The sequence below is a fragment of the Quercus robur genome, chromosome 6 (assembly GCF_932294415.1).
Source record: "Quercus robur chromosome 6, dhQueRobu3.1, whole genome shotgun sequence".
NCBI lineage: Eukaryota > Viridiplantae > Streptophyta > Magnoliopsida > Fagales > Fagaceae > Quercus > Quercus robur.
Window position 1 is genome coordinate 14,952,330 of NC_065539.1, and position 14,683 is coordinate 14,967,012.

General features: G+C 36.0%; 1 protein-coding gene across 1 annotated transcript; it reads right to left on the minus strand.

Moving 5' to 3' along the window:
- Window positions 1-1,196: 1,196 nt before the first annotated feature.
- On the minus strand, window positions 1,197-4,700 carry LOC126732940 (growth-regulating factor 1). Its single transcript, XM_050436016.1, has 4 exons — window positions 4,068-4,700; window positions 3,350-3,574; window positions 2,672-3,029; window positions 1,197-2,271 (listed from the first exon to the last, which is right to left on the minus strand). The coding sequence occupies exons 1-4, from the start codon at window positions 4,471-4,473 to the stop codon at window positions 1,452-1,454; spliced, it is 1,809 nt and encodes a 602-aa protein (XP_050291973.1). The 5' UTR covers window positions 4,474-4,700; the 3' UTR covers window positions 1,197-1,451.
- Between the last annotated feature and the right edge of the window lie 9,983 nt (window positions 4,701-14,683).

Consider the following 14,683-nt stretch of genomic DNA (forward strand, 5'->3'; position numbering starts at 1 on the left):
TTAGTTGTTTTTAGGGTAGTTTGTTATTTTTCATATTTCAAGGGTGTTTTGAAAATTTTAAGGGCATGAATATGACGTTTATTTTAAATATTTTTGGACATTTTTGTTAGTTTATAGGTATGCATTCTCTTCAAATTGAGAATGTTTTACAGAGCGCACAACATATATATCAATATATCAACTTCAAAGGAAGGTTTTTTTTAGGTCAATTATTTCAGTTTGAGTAAATTTTTCTGATTTTCAAACAACAAGAAATGAGAAAAACTGGAAAGAAACATTATTAATAAACAATTTTAAGAAATTTTTAACATCACTTTCATAAAAAGTTTATAAAAATATTTGTTAAACTAATGTTTTTAAAGCATCAATTAACTTTTCTCTTAAACTAAATATATCACTTTCACTTTCAAATTAGTTAATAAACAATTTTAGAAAAATTTTGATATCACTTTCATGAAAAATATAAAAATAAAATAAAATTATTAATTTTTTTTTTTTTTTCCCCTTAAAAAGTTTCTAAGTGTATTTCTCAAACTAATGTTTTTAAAGCATCAGGTAACTTTTCCCATAAACTAAATCTCTCACTTTTAGATCTAGCCAGTCTTCACTGTTTCAACTAAGAAGAAAAAAATAATGCAAAACTTTTGTCAGCGGTTGTCTAGTCCTATCCCATGGCCCCATGGCTAATAACTGAGCCGGGGAGTAATGTCTCCTTCTGCCTAATGGGCAGGTCACAAGAGTGCCCCCTGTCTGGAGTCCAGGGTAATCCTACCTAATTCATTATTCTGATTTTTATGATTCCAATACTGTTTTGAGCAATCTCCCGACTCAAGATGTTTGCACTGGGGTCTATGTCTTATCACAGGATGGCCCAATTCAGAGGGTCAATGTCTCAATTATCAGAATCTATATATGTATTTTGGATTGGAAGCCATGTATATACGTTAGTTGTTTGATAATGGAAGTTTCGACACCCATTATTGCTCTATCTTGTCCCTACCATTTTTGGAGGCTAGCCTGTACAAACAGTTTTTATAGCTTGTTTCTTATTGTTTCACAGTTTCAGCACAGGCTTCCCAATACCAAATATGCATATTTCATATCCTCTGTAGTAACGTAACTTGTGCCTGTCTGAATGATCCAATTGTTGTAGCAGAGGAAAGTCAAATAGCTAATAAAATCTGAGGCATCAGGCATACACAACCACAGCATAAATTGATTTTACTGGTAAAAAACTATAGATGGCACTATGACAGCAAATCTTTAACAGTCAAAGTTGTCAATAACTATTGAAATTAAAATAAGCCAACTCCCTAGTTGGTAAATTTAAATTAACCATCCAAATCAGATAAACAAGAAGTTACTCCACACTTCTTGGCTCTCCTTCCTTTGCTTCCACCTACTAACTTAATCTCCATCCTGTTCTTCATCATCTGTAGGTCTGTTCTTGATTACAAGGATGGAATTGAGGAGCTTGCAAGAGTTGAACCAAGCACATCCTCAAACAGACTAGCTCCCTCTCGGCTCCTTTTGTTCTCAACTCTTGGGCTACTGCCTGAACTGCTATTTGAGAGTGAACCAAAAGGCGCCTTTTGCAAGACACCTGTGGGGGAAGACCCCAACTGAGGACTGCCATCCCACCCTTCTGTCAAGAGGTTAAGAGCTGATGAGTTGTTGCAGGCTCTTGCAGTGCTTGTGGTGCTGGTCAAGACCTCACCCAGAGGACCCCCCATTGAAGTACCCCAAGAGATTGGTATCCAGTTAGTTTGCTTCTGAGTCGGTTCACTGAAGTCAGTGCTCATCCCCAAGTTCATTTGAATTGGCTCAAACTCACGAGATAACCTTAGAGGTGAGAGTTTGTCTTGTGTTGGTGAGGATGAGGATGATGAGAAGTCTGAGGGTGCCATAGGGATTGACATTGAGAGCTGAGTCCAGTCTGATTTCAGTTCTTCTGGCCAGGACATGACAGAGAGATTCGACTGGTCCTTAGGCAATTCATCGATGAATTGGCGAAGTGGATGTTGATCTTGGCATTCCTGGTCATTGAAGTCTAGGAAAGAACCATAGCTTTTAGAATTTAGGTAAGAACCCCTATGTGAAGGATGAAGGAGGGAATCAGTGGAAACTAGCCCAAACTCTGATTGAGAGGATTCCTCTAATGGTATCCCTTGTTTCAAAATGGTAAAAGTGGGTTCATTAGATTTCAGGCTGATAGTGGAGGACATTGTGGAGAGGCCCCGTGGATCTTGCATTCTGGCACAAACATTCTCTCTGTTCCAGAAAAGGAAAGAAATATCTATATTGAAAAAAAAGAAAAAAAAAAAAAAAAGAGTAGCCAAGGAAAAGGAAGCAGCTTACAAGTATCATTAAGTATCATTATAACCTCTATAATGTCTACCATAAAGGCCTCTATTCAATTATCCAAAGATATTGGGAACGGAGGATATATAAAAAAAGGAATCCTACGCCTCAACCATAAGGACTAGTCACTTTCACCAAAGTAAAGATAAAACGATGGGGTCTACTTTAAAGTAAAGTGAAGCAAGTAAATAAAGTGCAAGTATGCAAACTGTTTTAAATTAAATGTCTTCTTAGCTCAAAATTTAAAAGGTATACTAAGAACTAAACAGATAAAGGAAGCTCTAATTCACAAAGTATTTTTATTTTTCACCTGCTGACAATGGCATCCACAGAAGGATTGGAAGCACCACCAGGCTGCAAGTTCTTGAACTGGTGCTGTGTCATAGCAAGGTTGTTGGGTGCACCACTGCTGGGAATTACCACTGTTGACAGTGAGGAGGTCCCTGGTACAACTTTTGAATTAGTGGTCCCAGGGGCAGCATGGCCAGTTTGGCCTTCCACAGGCTTTCTTGAACGATGGCGGCCCCGATTTATGTGCCTTTCACAGTACTTCTGGTCGGCAACAGCATCTCTTGAGCACCGCCATTTCTTTCCATCCGTTCGACGACACCTTCCAGGCTCAGGATCGGTATTGCCAGAGAAACCTAGATGGAAAGAGCCCCAACCCACTGCATAAAATTCAAAATGAAAAACACCAATAAAATGATAGGGATTAAGGAAAAAGACTAATCAGACAAAAAGGGGGGAAAAGAAGAAGAAAATGAATTCTGCATCAAAGACAGTATCACTTTGTAGCTTAAAAACACAGCATATCTTGAATATTGGATAAAACTTTCTACCAAAAATTAGCTAAAAGCTTGGAGATCACTGCTGATGCTGTAATATATAACAGTACAAGAAATAGCAGCCGACACTTAACATATAAGAGTAAAGTAAGATGACGTACACAAATGGGGTACAAAAATGTAACGAATATATAAGAAATTACATGAATTGTAAGGCGAAGATCCAGTAGCTGAGCCAGACAAGCCATAAGGGTAGAGGGATCTCTTGAGAGGGAAGAGCAAATTGGAGGGCACAGCCACATTTGATGTGATGTACTTGTAGATCAAGGCCTGATGCTCTAGCTCTATCCACTGAGATGGAGTAAATGGTCCCCTAACTCCAGCAAAACTCCCATGCATGCTTGAATTCAAGCTTCCAGAACCATAAGCTGAAAAGAGACAATGTAAATAACTTGCCCATAACTTGTACGGGAATCACACATAATATGAAAAAACACACACACACACACTAAAGAAACAGAGAAAACCAAGAAAGTCTTATCCACTAGTTCTAATATTTTTCCTATCCTTTCTTGCCCTTTTCCCCTTTGGTTTCCATCAGTCTGAGAGCGTTGAAAATTATACCAAAACTAATTTAAAGCAGAAGTACCAAATATATAATACAAGGAAAACTCCACCCTTTTTTGCTTGACAAGACTCAAAACTAAAATTTTCCAACAAATAACAATGAAAAAGACCCGCACCAAACATGAAAATGAAGCCACCTAATAACTTTTTTAGCAGAACCCATCTTTTGTGCTAGAATAATGTGCTTAAATCTGTCTTCACCAAATCCCATCTCACAAAACCAAATACAAATCTTCCCCAAAAGACGAAGCATACTCAACTCAAACCACACCAAAGATCGTGTTAGAGGATTACCTGCATTTCTAGAGTAGGCAGAAGGTGTGCGTTGGTAGTAAGGGAAAACTGAGTTGTGTGTGGCTTTATCCACTAGTCCACCATCCTTACTTAGAAAAGGAACCTCTGATTTGACCGAAGAGAAGCTCAGCATAAGCTCTTGTTGGCGATTATCAGAAATGGGCAAAGTATTAGATCTCAATAAAGGAGTGCCCTGGTGCAATGACATTGTCTTGTAAGCTGAAAGACTATCACTTTTAGCCATTTTAGAACTCTTCCAGTCATCTTCACCAGCCCCAGATTTGTGTTGCTTAACTAACCCAGATCCAAGACCCTTTAGCTTGGTTTCAGGGTCTGAGACCTTGGAAGATCCTCCTCTACCTTCAGGACCTACCAAATCCTCCAAACCCATTACCCCAAAATCCATTTTGGAGATACTACCATTCTACAAGACTCTATTAAGCATCATGAAGAGGAGGAGAGAGGTTAGGCTTCAAATAGGGAAGAAAGAGGAAGAGAGGCGCATCTGATGAAGCGTGGGTTTTGTACTTTGTTGAGCTGAGTTTTTTAAGTAAGCTTCGAGAAGGAAAAAAATAATTAGAGAGAGAGAGAGAGCGTGTGTGTGAGAGAGTTGAAACTTAAAACTGAGGAGCAGACAAGGCTATAGTACCAAACCAAACCCTCGTTCTCAGACACATATAATAACATATTATTGTGCTTTTTTTTTTTTTTTTGATAACATATTATTGTGCTTTTAATAGGCACTCTCACAAGTTTATCCATTTTTTATTTTAAGGATATTAGAAAGCTTTAGAGTAAAAAACATTCTTGGTAAAAATATATATATATGTTTGGCCCATTTTTTTTTTAATAAAAAAATTTAAAACGTTTCTATTTAAATAAAATAACATTAAGAATAAGTTGATTCAAACTCAAAAAATATCATTTGTACACACAAAAAAGAATTATCTCCATTTAAATGGGTCTATTTCATGATTGAGTTTAAACACTATAAATTTAAAAATATATATAATATCATACTATTTTAAATTTTAAATTAATTAACATTTGATAAAATATTATATTAAAAAAATCCTCTGTATCTGAACTAAAATGGAAAAATAAAAAATTTATTGAGAATATATTTATTATTGGGAAAAACTTGTGTTTAGTACTTTAAGTATTCCTAAATTAATTTAAACATCTAGTTATATGAACTATGAACCAATAAAACATAGGTAACACTACTATCGTTTAGAAAAAATAATTAAATTCAACTATATATTTGACTCTAGCTAATTAAGAAAATTTAAAAAAAAAAAAAAAAAAAAATCTTAGGTTACATAAATCTGAACTGGGCAAAAAGTAAAAGAGAATGACGAATCTCTCTAAGCTGGTCATTGTTTGGACTTTGGGGTATACGTATATTGCTAATGGACTGAGAAATTGACTAAAATACCCCTAGGCCTTAACCGGATTGGAGAATGACAAAGGCATACGGTAAACCCACTCTTGTTATTCTAATCCCAACAAAGATTCTGGAGTTCTTCCAAAATTCGCTCGCAAAATATCAAATCTAATCTTTCACAGCTACTACAAGTCTACAACAACAAAGATTCTTGGACAAGAAATGGCATGACAATATCCTTCATGTCATACTTAACTTGGTTGATTTCCACAAAAGTCCTTGCTAAAGATTCCTGTCTTCTTTCTTCTTCTTTTTTTTCTTTTTTTTTTTTAAATAATTTCAATATATTTCTATAAAATTTTGCAGTTCGAACATTTTCACTCTAAACAGCAAACCTTCAATTGCTTTGCGTGTGAGGAAGTGTCAAGTAAGTTTCAAAACTCTTGACAAATTTATGTTTTTTTGTTCTTGCTATAAGAAGAAATTGTGATATCATCTTTATTAGTTTATTTCTTATGTATAATTTTTTAAAATTTCAATTTTTCTAAGAACAAAAGATAATCCAAAAAACCATTTGTGTAAGTTTTGGATTAGATTTAAAAATAAAAATAAAAACTAACTTGTTTATATAATGTTTTTTTTAAGTGAAAAAGAGACTAATAAGAAGACAATCAAAAGAAATTAAGGGGAAAAAAGGTAATAACTTAGAATGTTGAAGCATCATTGATTATGTAGTAAATCTACAAAGATACTTGCTGAAATAGTATATCCTTTTAAAACTCATGAGTCATGAAGATGATTGTATCGCCATTTGACATCATCTCACGAAACACTAGTATTAAAAGTTACCATGTAGTACATTTGGTTGATGTTGCAATTTTGAAAAAGCTAGCAAGCATTGGTTGTGTCAAAAATTTAGCAATTTAACATCATAAAAAACTACTTTATTTATATTACTTTCTTACTTTACAAAACTCTTAACATTAGTGATTGTATTTTAGCATTCAACACAATAAAATAATATATTTAATACAATAAACAATAACCATTACAATAAATAATCTGAGCTACAGTGGTAACACAATAATTTTTTTTTTTTTTTTTTTAACATTTGAGTTACAATGCACAGGCAGAGATGTGCATTGTAGCTCAGTAGCAAAAAATTAAGCCTTTAGCTCTACTGATGTCGTTGAATTTTGCTATATTTTGATGGTAAATTTAGCATTTTAGGAAAATGCCTCCACTAATACCAATGCTCAAGCAAAACAATTGGATTAGCCTTTTTGCAAAAAACTTATTGTTGGATATTATTAGGGACAGAGTTGTTATGGAGGCAAAGGGGCCGCTTGGTATGTGATTTTAAGCCACTTTTTTTTCAATTTTTAAACAACATTACACGTATTTTCACACATTTTTCACCCATACGTATTTCCGAATAATACAAACAACATTACTTTAACAATGTTACCAAACGGCCCCAAAGGGACTTTGGATGAGAACATGATGAATCGAATGGCCTATCATGACTTATGAGAACAGAGACATTGACCATTATGATATCATCATCTATATTTTCATGCCCATGGCATGACGAAACAAATTGATGAAATGCAATATATGGGTGTAGATGGTATATGGAAAACCACATTCATAAATATAATATGAAAATTGTTGGAATATTCATTTGCGAGTAGTATGGTTGATAATAGCTACCTAGATTTTAGTTGTTAATTTTTTTTAATCAACAATAAACATTAAGGTTGGAAGAGGGTTCTCCATGGGTTAAATGGTCATATTTATTGTCGCAAGTAAGAGACTTGAGTACGAATTTCTCTTACACCAAAAATCAATTGTTTCTTAACTTGTTAATAAATACTATTGTAATATCTATCAAATACTATAATCCAAAAATCAAATCCTATAGTGTTTATTAAAAGAAAACAAAATTCAAGGTTGATAATATCTATTACTTGCTAATGGCATAAATAAAAGAAGCGTGGCTTCCAAGAAAAAAATTAGGGTTTAATAATTTTTTTTATCATTAAAAAAGTAGGAGGTGGTCACAAAAAGGGTTTACATAAATAGACGTTACTATAGTAGTATCTTACCACTAAGTTCAAGCTTATAAACAAGAAAACTAGTGAACCATAGCCGTTATCTCAACTCACAAAAGCACTAGTAAACATTGAGCCAAAACGTGGAGTTTTGTCTCAAACATTTTTCAATATTATAGATATAACCATTTATTAACATAGTAAATCATTTAAAGATTATTCTAGAAACAATTTCCACATAATGCTATATTTGTTTTGGGTTCACAACTAAAGATAAGTTTTTTTTTTTTTTTTTTTTTTTTTGAGAAGATAAAGATAGCCGAAACTACATTATTGATCTTTGAAGTTTACCCTGTAAGTACAACTGGTCCCTTAAGTTTCAAGTGTGCGCTATTGGTCCCTCAAGTTTTAAAAATGAACAATGTTAATCCTTCTGTTAATTACTGTGGGTACCTAAGGCATGCTTAGGCATGCTTGGCAACGTCCTAGGCATTCAAGCAACGCCCTTGGCCGTCCTTGGCATGCTTTGCAACGTCCTCGGCATGCTTGCAACGTCCTTGGCCAACCTCAGCATGCTTTGCAACCTAGGTGTCCCACATCGAAGGAAAATCCCCCCACTTTCTGCCTTATAAGTTGTGAAGCAAAGGGAGTAATGTACCACCAAGCCTCTTGTGATCACAGAGATGCTTGGTGGTACACTACTCCCTTTGCTTCACAGCTTATAAGGCAGAAAGTGGGGGGGTTTTCCTTCGATGTGGGACGCCTAGGTTGCAAAGCATGCCGAGGTCGGCCAAGGACGTTGCAAGCATGCCGAGGACGTTGCAAAGCATACTGAGGATGTTGCAAAGCATGCCGAGGACGGTCAAGGATGTTGCTTGAATGCCTAGGACGTTGCCAAGCATGCCTTAGGTACCCACAATTACAATTAATAATATTACTTATATGGTTAACCGAATAATGACTTGTCATTTTTTTTAATGATGTGTCATTTTTTAATTTAAAAAATTACAAAAATTATTAGAAATTACTAAAAATATTAGTATATATAAGTTTTACAAACTTATTATGCCACGTGAGTGACTTAAAAAATAGTTTTACACATCCAAGCATCCTTATCATTTTGGTAAAAACTTAATAATTAAAAAAATTAAAAACTGCTTATTTCTCCCCTCAGCCTTTCTCTCTCATGTTCTTCGTTTGCCATCTCCTAGAAAATACCCAATATCAAACTCTAATTCAACTGACTCATTTGCACAATATTAGCGTCTCTTATGAGTCAGAATCAACGATGAATAACTTTATTCAATTTCAAAATATTTTCTAAAGTCTACCCTTTTGTTTCAATTTCACTAGGGTTTCAAATCTAAATATAATCTTGATCTTCTTTTTAAACCTAATTCAAAATTTCCACAATGCATATGAAGCCCTATGTAAAAAGACGAAAGAGCAACAACTCCATATACTTCCAAATCTAGATCCTATTTGTATCGACTACATAGTAATGGATTACAATTGTTTCAGATACTAATAAGTTATAAGGATTCAAACAAAAACTTAGGTGTGGTATTTGAAAGTTCAAAAATTAAGGCATGAAAGTTAGAAATCTTCAAATATTTGTCAACAGGAATAGGCGTTTAGCTTACGAGCTACCGGCATCGGATCCAGACCTCCACAGTAAAGGTGTAAAGTGTCGAGTGTAATAAGATCCCGACACTTTCGCTGCTTCAATGGGATCTCTGTTACCCGACGAATGAAGGCTTCCTGCTCCTTTGTAATATGAGGACGAATGCTAGCTGAAAATAAGGGAAGTAGACGGTGTTGGAAGTTTGAAACAAACAAACAAAGGAAAAAGAGTAGACGGGATTAACCTGAATCCTTGACAAAAGTCCAAGTGTTGTCAAAATAACCATGGGACATCATCTCCCATTCTTCCTAACGACACACCCAGTTCATCTCTTTTACAAAGAAATACCTACCCCTCCAATTCCTATTGGAGTCGGGCATATTAGATACTAGCTTCAGCCCTTTCTTCCTTGTCGCAAAATGGTATATCTCTTGAGACGAGACTATATGTTGAGGTCAATAGCACCAAAAGAACTCATCAATGGTTAATTGACAGTTCTCGCCACTTAGAAGACCCCACAAAATCTCAACCCCGATGAATATCCTCTAAGCGTTAAGGGCAATTTGGCTGACGGACAAGCCAAAAAAATTGGCTAGCTGACGGTGTAGCGTCGTTAGTGGTAGTCTCAATCTTGCTGTGAACATGGCATCATACATGCTAACGTCCATAGTCTTTCCCGAGTAGCATTTCTCAAACTTCCCAAGGAGACAGATTGGGATGTCATCCGAAATCTGGTAACGGTCTCGTAAGGTTTTGAAAACTTTGTCCGACATCGTCGGCAAAAGGTCATTGACAGTCCATATCTTGGGGAGGATGAAAGGGCAGTCATCTCTTGGGGCTCCCGAGGTGCTATCTAAATCCTCCTCATCACCATCATTATTGTCCCCGTCACTCTCTCTTTCTTCCCCCTCCTCTTCCTCATTACTCATCACTCCCTCATCTTCCTCACTATTCATCACTCCCTCATCTTCTCCTTTATAACTTTCCACTTCCTCGTCAGAAGGTTGGGCTGACGTTTCCCTCTCTAATGATCAGGAGAAGCCCTCCTCGGGCTCGTGACCTGATGGGAAGACCTCATCGTAGCCTACTCCATCGCGAATTAACGACTGTTCACTCGTCACTTCTCTAGACATCCGACTACCTACAAGCGACGGAGGCATTCTAAGAACCTAAGTTGATGGCCTTTCTAAAAAATATGTAAATTTTCATAGCCAAGAGAAAAGGATAAAAGTAAAAAACAGAAGGTAATAAGAGCAAGGGTGACTTACCAAGTAAATCTAACGGACTCTTGGAAGATGACAGTCTTAGCTAAAACAAGATGACGTGGGCAAAGTTCTCAAAGTGACGAGTTTGCTCTGATAGTCAACAGCAGTAAAATAGAGGAAAATGAGGGGAGATGCGAGATATATATAAGGGAGGATATGCACAAAAGACAAAGTGACGCCCTCGTCAAGAAGTAGAGCCAATTGAGTTACGTGTCCAAGCATTAAATAAAGGCTGCTCGAGGAATCGCCCATAAATGATTTTCCCTCTCTCCTGAGCAAAAGAAAACTAATAAATAAAGTTCAACTCCATAATCCGTCAGCTTAAACTGATGAAGCTATGGAGTAAGGGACAGCTGATAAGGATAAAATTGTAAATATGAACACTCACTGATGTAAAGGCATAAAGCAACGTTCCAGACAAACCCATTGGCATTGTATCCATTGACGCATGACAACAGTAGGGAGTCTACGGTTCCAAGCTGACGTGGTCAACCTGGGGTGAAGATGGAAAGCTAACGCTAATAAGCAGAAGGGGGTATGCGAGACTGACAGTTCTGACGTGGCCCCACTTGGTCTCCACGTATGCTGTATATGGAAATATCTTATGCCCCACGCTCAATGCTAATTAAAAGGACTCCTACAAGGAAAGGGTTCCGCAAAATACTTTCATAGAAACTCTTATAAGGAAAAGACTTCTAAGCCAAGAAAGAGACGTCAACCCTTTACTACTATAAAAACCCAAGACTCTTATAAACTAAGGTACGCATAATTCACTCCAGCTCCGGCACTCTAGAGTTGTGAGAAGTTCTAATTTGACCTTCGGAGGGTATTTGGCCGGCACCACATCGGTGCTCTCTGTTAGGTCTTCTCTTTTCGTTTTGCAGGTATTGTTTCGAGCATATGAGGCCGTGTGACTTACTGTTGATTTTTCGGCATCATCACCTACCATCAAGTTACATCCCATATAGTGTCACTATTTAGTAATTCGGACACGGCCATTGGGGTATGGTTCAATAACCTAAACTAATGTAGTACCACAAGCCCCCCAAATCTAGGTCCATATGCCCTTCCAAAGATAAAACAAAATCCGTTTCCACCAAACAATATGGTGTTGGGCTAATAGCTTTTAATAAGGCCACGATATTTATGAGCTTTTGCATTTAAAATACTGAAAATGCTTAAATACTACTGTGAATTTATATTATTATTATTTTATTTTTTTTACAAAGATGTGTCATAAAATGTTTAAATTACTCTTTATAAGTGACACATTAATTTATAAAACCTACTTAAGAAAAATTATAATATTATAGCATCACTCTAAAATTTTTAGTCAATATCTTGAAATTAAACCACTTTCAAAGAATTCATCTCTGTAATTATTTAATATAGGTATAGAGAACTACACACACTTGAATAAATAAAAAATTGATTATCACCTTGCATGTGGTATTAGTTCATTTTTAGAATTTCTGATTATTAATAATCTAATATGTGTAATATACTGTGAAATGGGATAGTCATAGTATTTTACACATCACAGACAAAATAAAATGAAATACAACTAAGTTTAAAATATGGCCACTGAATGGGGTCTAGATTAAAGTTTTGGTACAATGATCATTGAATTTGGATTTGAATTGTAAAAGAGCCGACATGAGAGGAGAAATGTTGGTTGGGTGACTTTCCTGCTGAATTGTTGAATTCTATCTAAACTGATAGATGGTATATTTTAGTGGGAATTGATTAGATCAATTTCTCGGTATTTTGTTGGTAAGTGATTCTTGTAACCAAGCAAATGTGGTGTTTTTTTATATATATTTATTTTGAGTCCTCCTACAGAGAACGGTTTTGGTCTCCAAATAAAGAAGAAGAGAGAATGAGCCAGTGTACCCCTAAGAGCAACTGCATCAGTTGATGTAAAATTGTGCAAAATGGAAAAAATGTGCTCATTTTACACATTTTAAGCCAAAAAAACACCCAAATTAGTGGGTGTAAAATTGTGCATATATACATGGTTACTGTAGCACTTGCATTTATTATTTTATTAGTTTTTTTTCTCTCCTTTCTGTCTCTCTGGTTGCTCTCACTCTCGCTGCTGCCGATCATCAGAGAACGCCACACCATGCATCAACAAAGAACACCACATCAAAAAATTTCTTCCAAAATCAAGTAAAACAAGAAATTAGTATTACACAGGATTTGTTTGGTTGCCAAGAAAAACAAAGAGAAAACAAGAAATAAAGAAAATTAACCAAACACAGAGAAAATCAATAGATCTTTGGTTGCCGATCGTCTTTCCTTCTATTTCTACTCTTTTCCACCACTTTGTCACCAACCAAACAAGAAATAAAGAAAATTAACAACAAAAAAAAGGCTTGAAGGACCTGGATCTTCAATGCTAAGATAAGCATAAGAAGACCGATCCAAGAAGCGAGCTATTTCGATCACCGAACCACTAGAACTGGATGCCGACGAAAACAACGGAGCTTGCACACCGACGAAAACAACTGCTACTTTTCTTTGCATGTTCAGTTTGGGTCTGCGAGAGAGTGTTGGGTTTGGGTCTGTGAGAGAGTGTTGGTCCTGTGAGAGAGAGGGGCGGTGAGGGAAAGTAATAAAAAATGATAAAAGAATGAATATTTTATTAAATAAATGTGTAGAATAAATAAACGGATGTGGATGTTTTGTAAAAATAGATGTGTAAAATAGAAAAAAGTAGTTTTTTTTGTGCAAAATAGAAGGAAAATTTGCATCAATTAATGCAATTGCTCTAAGTAATACATATTTACCTCTTGGGATGGTCTTCCAAGGCATATGATCCCTTCCTAATATATGGCCAAATACTAAAATTTTGGCCTTCAAGGAATATGATCCCTTCCTAATATATGATATCACCAAGACTTTTTTGGTCACATAGGTTAGGCAAAAAGAAAGAAGTATACTGCCAATAAAAATTGTCAATTAGCTCATAGGTAGGAGCTAATAAAAATTATCAACTAGCTCATCGCTTTGAACTAACAAAAATGAAAATGATCAGTATTGGATTGGCCATAGGCCATTTGTCTGACTCATTTCATGTCTCCCCCTTCTAAACCTTTATAAGTAGAAAGTAAAACCTTTATAAGTAGAAAGTAAAAGAGCATGTCATACTACTAAGTTAGGTATTTTAAGTAGTTGGCATTTCTTAGTGTGTTCATAATATCTAAGATTCAAATCCTCTCATAACTATTAAATTTTATATACATACACACAAAACAAAACACCAAGTTATAAAACAAACAAAAAAATAAGTTGTAATGGTCAACTCTCTCCTTCAGGACACAAATCCAAGTATTACTAAAATAATGTGGTGATAGGCTTTTTGTCATTAACAACAATGTTTTGATGGTATGGACTATTTTGACACAATATATTATACTAATATTAGATTACGCACTTGGGACTAAAATGCCATTTTTAGATGGTTAGATAATGAGAGAAGATGAGTTATAGTTCAAACCATATATATGGTGCCCAAACCCAAGGGTGCTTCCTTCAGGGACGAAGAATTTGGTCTCCCAATTTATTTGTTGGTGGGTTTTCTTACGCTCCTACTGGTTGTTGCCTCAAATGTTGCCCTGATAGCCCAACCCCCTTACCTTTGTGGTCATAAGCCTAGTTCTAACCTACCCTCTAATTTCCCTTCTCACTCGAAGTATTGCTCTCTCTTTCAACTCTCTCTGTCTCTCTCTCTGTCTCTCTCTCTCTCTGTTTGCCAACCCCCTCTCCATTCGTCCCACCTTCTCTTTTATAGTTTCCTCTTAGTGGGGTCCAAATTATTACTTTTGCATCAATTCCCATGCAATTCCACTCCTGCCTAGAATCCCAAGGAAAATGGTTCCTTTTGAGAATTCTCTTGAAACTTGTTCCTGACGCCAAATAGCGTTCAGCAGCGAACTTCCCAAAGGCACTAACTATGCTCGGGAATCAACCTGAATTTGACCGTCCCCTCCTCAGCCTCCCCTAGCTTGTTAGTCGGTATTGGACCTAACTTGACCCAAACACAGTAGTTTTTTTTTGTTTTTTCGAGCACCAACCTTACACCCTTGCGCATTTGTCATTGGGCTGGGCCTATCCCTACAGTGTTAGGTCAGTTTCAGTTACTTGAGACAACCTTGGTTACCCGGGCCAGCCTTGGGCCTTAGTTACCTAGGCCATTCTTGGTCACCTGGGCCTAAGTCCCTACAATATACATGGGACACACAAAAGACTTTTTTTTTTTGTTTGTTTGTTGTTGTTGTTGT

Bases quoted from the DNA above. Each gene is read 5' to 3' on its own strand.
- LOC126732940 (XM_050436016.1), bottom strand. From the start codon at position 4,473: ATGGATTTTGGGGTAATGGGTTTGGAGGATTTGGTAGGTCCTGAAGGT. The intron at 3,575-4,067 runs GTAATCCTCTAA...GTCTCTTTTCAG, and splicing joins TGCCTACTCTAGAAATGCAG to CTTATGGTTCTGGAAGCTTG. The intron at 3,030-3,349 runs GTAATTTCTTAT...AATTTTATGCAG, and splicing joins ATCTTCGCCTTACAATTCAT to TGGGTTGGGGCTCTTTCCAT.